The sequence below is a fragment of the Balaenoptera ricei genome, chromosome 19 (genome assembly GCF_028023285.1).
Source record: "Balaenoptera ricei isolate mBalRic1 chromosome 19, mBalRic1.hap2, whole genome shotgun sequence".
Classification (NCBI taxonomy): domain Eukaryota; kingdom Metazoa; phylum Chordata; class Mammalia; order Artiodactyla; family Balaenopteridae; genus Balaenoptera; species Balaenoptera ricei.
In genome coordinates, this window is record NC_082657.1 from 8,033,565 (window position 1) to 8,044,503 (window position 10,939).

Here is a 10,939-nt window from a genome sequence, read left to right on the forward strand (position 1 = left end):
TCTGGGAGAGCAGGAGTGAAGCCTTACACCTCTGAAAAAGAAGAGACTGGTCGCCTGAATTTGTGGGTCCCAGAGGGAGGAAGGGATTGTGCATCTAGATTCCTGGGTCTAGGATGCTTGAGACACAAGATTGTTGGGTAGGACCCTAAGTCCCAAGGAAGGGGGGCTAGACTCTTGGGTCTGAGGGAGGAGGGGCTAGGGTCTTGGACTCCTGGGTCCTGGGGGATGAAGGTGCTGGGGACCCAGACTTCTGAGTCTGAGAGAGGGACTGGGGGCTGCTCTCTTGTCTTTTGAGTGGATTGGAGCTGGAGGCCCCTGAAAAGCCAGCCTCTGGGTCCCTGTCTAGGATTTTTAAAGCTCAGAGACCTGCCTCCCGAATCGCTGTCAAGGGCAGAATCTGTGCGGCTGGGCTGCAACCTTTACAGAGGCACAGACTGCTTTGGGGGAACTGGTGCCGGATTTGCGAGTTTCCGATCCCAGCGACCCCGCAAGTTCCTAGGAGGCGGCCTTGCCGGGGTAAACTCGGCGCCAACTCTGCAAGCGGGGAGGTGCGAGGTAGGGGGCGCCGGAGAGCCGGGACTCCGCCCTCGGGGGCGGAGCCTCCCGCCCGGACTCCTCCCCCTCCCGCCCGCCTCCCTCTTCCTAGCTCTGGCTCGGCCACCAGCTCCGGCCTCGGCGCCCCCGCCCAGAGCCCCCTCCCCGGAGCGGAGCCCACCCGAGGGCACCTCTCCCGCCCCCCAGCCCAGCCGCCCGGCCAGAACAGCAGCCCCGAGGGGCAGCCCCCCTCCAGCCTGACTCCCTCCAGCCCAGCCCTGCCAGATCCCCTCAACCATGAATCTCTTCCGATTCCTGGGAGACCTCTCCCACCTCCTAGCCATCATCTTGCTACTGCTCAAAATCTGGAAGTCCCGCTCGTGTGCCGGTGAGACGCCCACCGGGGCCGGAGAAGGGGGGAGAGTGCGGGAGACATTCCAGGACTCGGGGAAGGGTTTGGAGGCATCGGGGGACGGGTCCCTCCCCGCCACTGCTTGCTGAGGATCCGCCTTCCAGGTCCGGGGTCACCAGGGGGTCAGCTCCTTTCCCCAAACTGGGGATGCATCCAGTTTGGTGGGGGTGGCTCCAGGAACCCAATTCAGCCTCCCCCGGCCCCTATCTGGGTGGCCTTAGGGTTCCCAGGGCTGGGAACAGGGAGCTGTGGCAGGCAGGGAGGCGGCTGGGAGTTGGTGACGTGGACTGTGGCCGCCAGAAAGGGAGCGGGAGGTAGGCGACCTGTTCCGGAGGGCTGAGGTCAAGTGGGGTCCTCCCGAGGCTCCACCTTGGATCCGGACTGTGGGAGGACACTGAGGGGGCCGGAGGGGGCCACGAGGCCTAGCCTGGGACAGAGCCTCGGGCTGGAGTAGCTTTGGGGCCGGGCTGCCCCCTGGCTGTGGGCCGTGGGAAAGGGCCCTGCTTAGGCCGGCGGCTGGGGAGGCCTCCAGGGACAGCTGCACTCCGGAGCCCCTCTGGCTCGCCCGGGGCCCTGGGCCTCGGTTTATTGGCCGTGCAGCCCACCTCCAGCCTCCCCCATCCCCATTTCTCTGGACCACAGGGATTTCGGGGAAGAGCCAGGTCCTGTTTGCTGTTGTGTTCACTGCCCGCTACTTGGACCTCTTCACCAACTACATCTCACTCTACAACACGTGCATGAAGGTAAAGGCGTTTCCTAACCTGCCGGGCCCTCCTGAGGGGGGAGCCGGGGAGGGAGGGTCCCAGGGAGGAGGGAATGTGGGTCCCAGACTTTTGGGTCTGAGGGAGGAGGGGCTAGGGGTCCAGACTGCTAAGCCTGAGGGAGGAGAGGCTGGGGGCCTGGACTCCTGGGTCTGAGGGGGGGAGGGGCTGGGTCTAAGTCTACTGGGGGCTCAGACCCTGTGCTTGGAGCTGAAGCACCCTCCTCATCCTCCCCTTCGACAGGTGGTCTACATCGCCTGTTCTTTCACCACGGTCTGGATGATTTACAGCAAGTTCAAAGCCACTTACGATGGGAACCACGACACGTTCCGAGTGGAGTTCCTCGTTGTTCCCACGGCCATCCTGGCGTTCTTGGTCAACCATGACTTTACCCCTCTAGAGGTAGGCCACCTGCAGGGTCTGTAGTGGTGGGGTGGGCTGTGGGAGAACAGCAGTTGACAGTGGACCCACTCAGAGGCTTCCTTCTGTAGGGTTTGCTCAGACTTCCTTCTTTTAGGACCTAAAGTTCAAAACAGGGGCTCTGGAGTCAGATGATAATAATGTAACAGCAGCAGCCCTCACTATGTGCCAGACGCTGCTCTCAGCATTTCACATACGTTAACTCATTACTTTTCACAGCAGCCCCATTCTATAGATGAGAAACCTGAGGCTTAGGGAGTTGAAATGACTCTTCCAAAGTCATTGGCCTAATGAATAGTTCAGGAGTTGGGAACGGGGCTCTGGGGGGCCAGGCTACTTGGGTTTGGATCTGTTACTTTCTATCAGCATGACCTTGGGCATGGAACTTGACCTTTCAGTTTCCCTATTTGTAAAGTCGAGATCAGGTCATTGTGAGGATTTACTGAGATTAGACAGCATCACCTAGTGGTTAGACACAGAGACGCTAGAACCAGAGAACAGGGATTTGAAGCCCACTTAGCAGCTGTGAGACTTTGGGCAAGTCATGTAATTTCTCTGTGCCTCAGTTTTCTTGTCTGTGAAATGGGGATAATCAGTTCCTACTTCATAGGTTTTGATGGGGGTTAATATTGGTAAAGCACAGTGTCTGGCAGTAGGTAGGAAGTGCGGTCCATGTTTGTTCGGTGCCTGCAGTGTTTAGGACCATGTGGATCCTTTTACTCCTAAACGTTAGCTGTCATAGTTTTTATTGCATGGCATTTTGGTGGGACCTGTACAAATTCCTGGGAGGAATTTTGAGAGGGCCTTTGCTAAATCTGCGATCTGCCTCCTGGGGCTGGCAGGAATCAAATTCAGAGCAGTCTTTCCTCCCCCAGGACCACTAACTCCTGCATTGTAAGAAGCTGGCCCTGGGACTTCCCTGGCAGTCCAGTGATTAAGACTCCACACTTCCAAGGCAGGGGGCACGGGTTCGATCCCTGGTCGGGGAACTAAGATTCTGCAAGCCGCCCCTGAGCAGCCAGATGTGATGATGTTTTCAACACAAGCCACAATTCAGGAGTTTTCCTGAGGGATCTCACTTTACAATTTTGGCTACAGATTCCAGATCTATTTCTAAAAGCGCCCTGCAGGCTAGACAAATCTGACTGAGGATGACTTTGACCCAGTGGTCCCAGAAATGTCAGAGGGAGGCTGCACTGCACTGTGGCAGGAACCCCAAGCTTGGCTGCAGGGCCTGGACTTTGCAAATTTATCATCAGCATCACCTTGCATGGAGCACCCACTGAGCTGGGCCCATTTTGCAGATGGGAAGACTGAGGCTGGGGGAAGGCAGTGGGGCTTGCTCCAGGTGGAGGAGGCCGGACCAGGACCCAGGCTTCTTGACTCCAGCTTGTGTGGTTCCCTCATTCAGAGGGTGGGGGGACGTCACTTGTGCAAAGTATTGGCACCGATTGTGTGTCCTGCTCTGAGCTGGCCATTCCAAATCCGTCATCATCCCGTCTGATCCCTCGGCCTCCTGGGGAAGTGGACATCCTCATCCCTATTTCTTGGAGGACTAAGGTGAGGCTCAGAGGGGAGACCTCACAGAATTTGAACCCAGGTCTGCCTGCTTTCAAAGCCCATGCTATCAATAGGTGCATGCTGAAAAATTATTTTTTAATCATAGAAGGAAACAATTCTTTAAAAATTCAGACGTCACAAATAGATAAAGTAAAATGCAACAGACCTTCTCTCTCCTCTTACGTCATGATTCTACTCCCCAAGGCTAACAATCGGTATGTATCAATTTAATGGGTATGTTTCCTGAGAGCCTCAACTAACCTGATATACTAAGAACCTCACTGGTGGATTCTGAGTAATTATGGGAACAAGCCCTGAAGTCTAGCTGCCTGGGTAGGAATCTGTTTCCACCCGCATCTTAGCTGTGTGGCCTTGGACGAGTTACTGATCCCGTGGGCCTCAGTCTCCTCATCTGTGTAAGGGGGATAACAATAGGACTTACCTCATAGGGTTAAGGCATAAGCCAGTTAATACCTGTAGGGTGCATAGAACAGTGCCTTGGATGTAGTAAATGCTATATAAACGTCAGTTCTTAGGAATACATGCTGATGGTCCCCACTTCCTTCCCACAAACCAAAACAACCCAGGAGGAACCACACCTGCCAGCTGGCTTTGTTGTCTGAGCGGAGGTTTCGGTGGGTCTACAGATCACAAGTCACCCCAGGTGGGACTTTCAGGGAGCTGAGGACTGAAAAGGGGCCGACAGCTGTCTGCCATCTCTTCGTCTCTCCCTCCTGTGATGCCCTGTCCTGCTCACGAATGATGCTTGTCGCTGCTCCCTAAATGGTGGCCTGTGACAAGCACTTGGGGACCTTGCTTCCAATCACTCATGCATTCATCCAGGCATCGAATATATGCCAGGCACTGTGCCAGGTGCTGGGCCCACAGGGTGCCCAAGATATAGGCTCCTGGGCCTCATGGAGCTCACAGTCTGGTCAGAGCTGCCAGGAAGAAGATAAGACAGAGGATGTGACCATCCAGGGGGAAGGATGGTCAGGGAGGACCTCTCTCAGGAGGCGACTGATGAGCTGAGGTTGGAAGCAGGTGGAAGAGGCAGAATGTGACTGTCTGGGGGAAGAGCTGAAGGAACAGCAAGTGCAAAGGCCCTGGGGCAGGAAGGAGCATGGTGTGTTGGAGGACCAGATGGAAGGCCCAGGTAGTTGTAGCCTGGAGGGCGAGGGGAGGGAGTAGAAGATGAACCTGGATTGAGGAGGGCCTTGAAGGCCAAGGTTAGGAACTTGGGTTTTATTCTGGATGTGATAAGAAGTAGCTACAAGAAGGTTTTTTGTTTTTTGTTTTTTTTTTAAGATACTCGCCATGTATTTCTTCTTTAAGTCTTTTTTTTTAATTTATTTATTTATTTTTATATTTATTTTTGGCTGCATTGGGTCTTCGTTTCTGTGCGGGGGCTTTTTCTAGTTGCGGCAAGCGGGGGCCACTCTTCATCGCGGTGCGCGGGCCTCTCACTGTCGCGGCCTCTCTTGTTGCGGAGCACAGGCTCCAGATGCGCAGGCTCAGTAGTTGTGGCTCACGGGCCCAGTTGCTCTGCGGCATGTGGGATCCTCCCGGACCAGGGCTCGAACCCATGTCCCCTGCACTGGCAGGCAGACTCTCAACCACTGCGCCACCAGGGAAGCCCTACAAGAGGGTTTTAAGCCAGGGAGTGACACAGTCTGATTTATGTCTCTAAAGATTGCACATTGAATGTTGCCCCTACCAGGGCAGGAAAATCATTCCCCTTTTTTTTCTTTTTTTTTTTTTTTGGCTGTGCCACGTGGTTTGTGGGATCTTAGTTCCCCAAACAGGGATTGAACCCAGGCCCTCAGCAGTGGAAATACGGAGCCCTCACCACTGGACCGCAAGGAATTCCCAAAATCATCCCCATTTTGGAGATGAGGAAGCAGAGGCTCCGAGAATCTGGATCTCTTGCCCAGGATCTCATAGAAGGGACATCTCACAGCCGAGATCCCAACCTGGGCCGCCCTTGGGAGAGGCGTAATCGCAAAGTGCTCATGAACACGGGCTCAGAACCCTTGGTTCGAATCCCAGCTCTGCCGCTTCCTAGCCACGTCCTGGGCAAGTCTCTTACCCTCTCTGGGCCTCAGTTTCCTCATCGGTAGAAGGGGATGCTGGGAATTCCCTGGTGGTCCAGTGGTTAGGACTTGGTGTTTTCACTGCCGAGGCCCAGGTTCCCTCCGTGGCCGGGGAACTAAGATCCCTCAAGCCTTGCGGCACAACCAAAAAACAAAAAAAACAAAAAAAAAAAGAAGGGGATGCTGATAATAGTACCTGCCTCATGGGGTCATCGTGGGGATTAAACGAGAGAATACAGGTGGGGCAGGAAAGCGGTGTCTGGCACACAGTGAGTGCCCGGCAGGCGTCGTGGTACCTGTCACCCACGCTCCAACATCACTGCGCCTGTAACCCAGCGTCTGCCATCCTCACCCTTCTCTTCTGCCCTGTCCCCTCCCGCCTCGTCCTGCCCTCTGCTCCCACGCCCCGGCCTCCCCGCAGATCCTCTGGACCTTCTCCATCTACCTGGAGTCCGTGGCCATCCTGCCGCAGCTGTTCATGGTGAGCAAGACGGGCGAGGCGGAGACCATCACCAGCCACTACTTGTTTGCGCTGGGTGTCTACCGCACGCTCTATCTCTTCAACTGGATCTGGCGCTACCACTTCGAAGGCTTCTTCGACCTCATCGCCATCGTGGCGGGCCTGGTCCAGACGGTCCTCTACTGTGATTTCTTCTACCTCTACGTCACCAAAGGTAGCCAGCGTGGGGGGCTGGCTGGTGGGGCTCCTTCCCCAGCTCCCACCCTCCCTGGGGCCCCAGCTTCATCTCCCCAGCCCTGTATCCCTCGACGGAAGATAGGACAAAGAGAGGGGCAGGGGTGGCCTCTGACTTTTCCTCTCTTGGAATGTGTCCTAAGCCCTCCTCCTGCCCCAAGGTTCCAGATCCAAAGTCTTTCAGTCTCACACCCGTAACAGATCCAGAATTCCCGTCTCCCAGGCCGCCAGCAGCTCTCAGAGAAGGGAGGGCCTCCTCTCTGCTGATGGACCTCTGTCCTTACCCTCAGGGACTCAGGCCCACCAAGATTCATTCATTCATTCAACCAACAAATTTATGGAGCACTTTCTATGTCCCTGGCCGGGGCTAGGCTCTGGGGATACAACCTTAGGAGAAAAGATGGACAAGGCCCTCCCCTCCCTTTGTATTGTAGTCGGGGGAGATGGTGAATAAACAAGAGAGATGATTGCAAACAGTGAGAAGGGCAATGACAGAAAGAAACCAGGGATGTGTTGGTGAACAGTGGTGGAGGATGAGGGGGTTACTTTACATGGAGGGGGGTGTGGTCGGGGGAGGCCTTTTAGAGATGACGATTAAAGCAAAGACCTTAGAAGTTCAGTCAGTCAGTGTGAAGGGAAGAGGAGACAGGAGGACAGAGGCCTGAAGGCAGCCACGCCCCCTGAGGATTAAGGCTGGGGGGGCAGAAGCGGGTGGTGTGGTCTTGCCCAGCCAGCCCTGCCAGGCCTTCTGACCCCAGCGCGCCCCGAGAGCCAAGGCCTCCAGCCCTTCCAGGATGGAAGAGGAGCAGCCAGCATTAGGAGAAATGGGGCCTCCTCCGGGGCTCCATGGCTCAGCCCTTAGGCCAGGAGCCTGGTCCCCGGCCCCACCCCCAGCTGATAATCCGGAGTCCTGGGGCTGCCCCTCCTGCATCTCTGCCCAGCCCAGCATCCAAGCCCCTGCTGTGGGCGTGGGAGGCTGTCCCCTCCGTGAGGGACCCCTTGGTCATGCCCGCCCCCCTTTCTCTCCTCCCAGTCCTCAAGGGGAAGAAGCTGAGTTTGCCGGCGTAGCCCTGGTCCTCGCCATCCCTCTTCGGGGCAGCTGCGAGAGGCAGAGGAAGGCGACGAAAGACGAAGAGCCTTCCCATCCAGGGGAACTTTTTTAAGAACCCACCTCTCGGTACTCCCCAGCCCTGCTCCTGCCGGGTTTCAGGGGGCAGTGGAGGACCCAAGTCTTGGGGGAGCTCAGGACCTGGGCTGTTTGTAGTTTTTTTGCCTTTTAGAGAAGAAAAAAAAAAAATCTTTCCACTACTTAGGTTTTGATTCTGATGACTCCTTTCTTTTCTACTCTCTGGCCCCAATTTTTATAAACTGTTTTCGAGTGTCCTGTGGGGCACGGCGGGGTTGGAGATCTTTTCCCTCCCCCGAGCCCCTTGGCTTCCTTCTGGATCCTAACCCCTCAGCCCCACTGGTTGCCAAACACTAAATCTGCCGACACCCGCCTGCCAGACCTCCCAGCGTTGCCATGGACACAACCCCCCTTTCCCCCACCCCAAACTTCTGCATTGGGGAGAGGGAAGAGGGGAGGGAAGTTCTCCCCTGATTTTTCATAATAATTTTTTCCAGAGTTTGGGTTTTTTGGTCTTGTCCTTGTTTTTTGGCAATTTAGGGGCGCATGGGAAGGGGGTTGGCCCAAGGGTCACCGTGGCTCTATGGCCACGTTTTTGTACAGAATTGATGGTTGATTCTTTGTTCTCTTGAAATAAACTGAGGAAAACGACGCCTCTCTTTTGCTACTCCTTGCCCTCTCTTCTGGTGTTTGTGGGGTCCACCCAGCACCCTGGCCGCTCTCTCTGCTTCTGCTTTATCCCGTCTACCACCCGCAGGCGATCCAGGCCTGGGAGGAGCAGGAAGATGAGAAACTGGGCTTCCTGAGACTCTGAGCTGCACCCTGACTCCTCATGACTCCACCAGGGAAGAGGTTTTGGAGGAAAAAAATCTCGAAGATTCTTCTTATCTTGGCACAGAACTTCCCTGACAATTCTCCCTAATCTAAGTGTTGCAGAGGACAACCTCCAAGAGCCTGTGATTTGGAAGTCACCAAGGGACAGCCCCCGTCCCCCCATCATTTTGTATTGTATTGAACTGCTTTATGTTTTCTTAAAAAAAAAAAAAATGGAATTGGTTGCTGGCCTTTAAAAACCAGATTTTCGGGGCTTCCCTGGTGGCGCAGTGGTTGAGAGTCTGCCTGCCAATGCAGGGGACACGGGTTCAAGCCCTGGTCTGGGAGGATCCCACATGCCGCGGAGCAAATGGGCCCGTGAGCCACAATTGCTGAGCCTGCGCGTCTGGAGCCTGTGCTCCGCAACGGGAGAGGCCGCGATGGTGAGAGGCCCGCGCATCATGATGAGGAGTGGCCCCCGCTTGCCGCAACTAGAGAAAGCCCTCGCACAGAGACGAAGATCCAACATAGCCATAAATAAATAAATAAAGCACACCTAGTATAGTGTAATTAAAAAAAAAAAAAATTGATTTAAAAAAAAAAAAAAGAAACCTTGGTTTAAAAAAAAAAAAAAAAACCAGATTTTCACATTAAAATCGGGATTTCTGGCTTCTCTTGAAAAAAACCCCATCAGTCTGACAAGGCCGGGTCCTCGTGTCTGGGTGGCAACAGATGGCTGGAGTGAATGGCTGGGACATGAGCTTCCCCTCCCTCCACCACCAAGTCCCCAGGACTTGGCTGAGGGGTCGATACCATCTCTTACTGGGCTGACGCTGTTTTGTGGTTTTGTGAAGTTCAAAGGAAAGTCAAATCTTTTCCATGTTTCCCTCCAGATTGGCTTCACACCTGGCCTGTTTCCTTCATTTGGGTTACCTGCTTGGCCCTTGTAAGCTTTTGGAGTTTTGCCCCGATTTCGCCAAATGCCCTAGATGTCTGCTGAGACCTTCCTGAGTTCTCCCGTAGGATGGCTCTGGAAGCTTCAGGAGGCAGGTAGCTGGCGTTTCCGAGCGTTTCATAAGCGCCAGGCAATGTGCGTTACACGGGTGAGCTTGTGGGACCCTCAGAGAACCCTCGCTTTGTTGGGGAGGAAATCGAGGCATAGCCGGGTGAGCAGCAGAGGTGGGGTTGGTACCCTGGCTTCCTGCTGCTGGATCCTGTATGTTTAGCCACTGCTGTGGGGTTTTTCAAAGGTTTTTTTTCTTTCTTTCTTGTAAGCTAAGCCAACGGACCTTCTGTTTAGAGGAATTTGTCCAGAAGCCTCATATGGAAAATGCAGGAGCAGGGCTGCTTGGGTTGATTCAGGGTCGGGAGGGGGCACCTCTTTGAACGCAGCCCTCAAACCATCAATCTAAATCCCGTCCAAGTCTCTAGTTTGACAGCCAGCCCCGCTCAGGCCCAGAGAGATTAAGTGACACAGTCCAGGTGGTCCAGCTAGTGACTGAGTGAGGACCAGAGCTCTGGGTCCTCCCGTTTCCCACGCCGGCACACTGCCCGCTCCACCGCACGGCTGCCGTTTCCTCCAGGTGCCCACAGGGACCACAGCCTGCTTCTTTCTGCACCCTTAGCACTGAGCACTGCCACACAGGAAACCAAAAAAGGGGACCGCGGAGCCCACATTTGCCTCCCCACAACTCACATTGCTTTTCCCAGTTTGTAAATGAATACTCTGCAGCCACTGTGGCCCCTGTGTGGGTGTGTCTGGTTTGGCCAGCATAACATTAAGCTTTTTTTTTGTATTCCTTGCCAACTAATTCCACATAAAAAGAAACGGATGTCCGGTGGTTCTAGAAAAACTAGAAGGTTCTAGAGTGGCACTATCCAGTACGGTGACCATTAGCACTTGAAATGTGGTGACCCCAAATTGAGGTGTGCTGTCCGTGTAAAACAGGCGAAGGATTTCAAAAACTTAGTGCAGTAGAATGTAAGCTACCTGGCTAATTTTTTATACCGATGACATGTTGAAATGATCATATTTTGGATATACTGGGTTGAATAAAATATATGAAAATTCATTTCACTTGTTTCATTCTACTTTTCTTCACGTGGCCAGCTGGCAAGTTTAAATGCTGCCCCCCATGGCTCACACTTTGTTTCCATTGGACAGCGCTGCTCTATAATTTTTTTTTTTTTTTTGGCTGCATCGTGGCATGTGGGATCTTAGTTCCCCAACCAGGGATCGAACCTGTGCCCCCTGCAGTGGAAGCGTGGAGTCCTAACCGCCAGACCACTAGGAAAGTCCTGGACAGCGTTGCTCTGGACCCCCCCCGGGCTGTGGTACTGAACGCTGGGTGCTGAGTGAAGGCTTCCCCTTCCCAGACTCGGCCCCTGCCCCACCACTTGCTTCATGGGTACTTCACCCACTGGAGTTACCTGCTGGGTCCCTGCAGGCAGGAGCGTTTTGTGGCCCAAGCATGAGTCCCCGATTAGTTTTGGGGTTCCCTAAGACAAGCTTTCAGATATTTGAAG

The 10,939-nt window shown here is 54.4% G+C and overlaps 1 protein-coding gene across 1 annotated transcript; it reads left to right on the forward strand.

The window, feature by feature from the left end:
• The first annotated feature begins 634 nt into the window (after positions 1 to 634).
• KDELR1 (KDEL endoplasmic reticulum protein retention receptor 1) lies at positions 635 to 8,251 on the forward strand. The gene is made up of 5 exons (XM_059904671.1): positions 635 to 922; positions 1,589 to 1,689; positions 1,951 to 2,109; positions 6,202 to 6,454; positions 7,508 to 8,251. Exons 1-5 carry the CDS (start codon positions 832 to 834, stop codon positions 7,540 to 7,542), a joined length of 639 nt encoding a protein of 212 aa, XP_059760654.1. The 5' UTR covers positions 635 to 831; the 3' UTR covers positions 7,543 to 8,251.
• The last annotated feature ends 2,688 nt before the right edge of the window (positions 8,252 to 10,939 follow it).

Excerpts from the sequence above, each read along its gene's own strand:
- KDELR1 (XM_059904671.1), top strand. The coding sequence starts at position 832 with ATGAATCTCTTCCGATTCCTGGGAGACCTCTCCCACCTCCTAGCCATC. Across the intron at positions 923-1,588 it reads GAAGTCCCGCTCGTGTGCCG|GGATTTCGGGGAAGAGCCAG; the intron begins GTGAGACGCCCA and ends TCTGGACCACAG. Across the intron at positions 1,690-1,950 it reads TCTACAACACGTGCATGAAG|GTGGTCTACATCGCCTGTTC; the intron begins GTAAAGGCGTTT and ends CCCCTTCGACAG.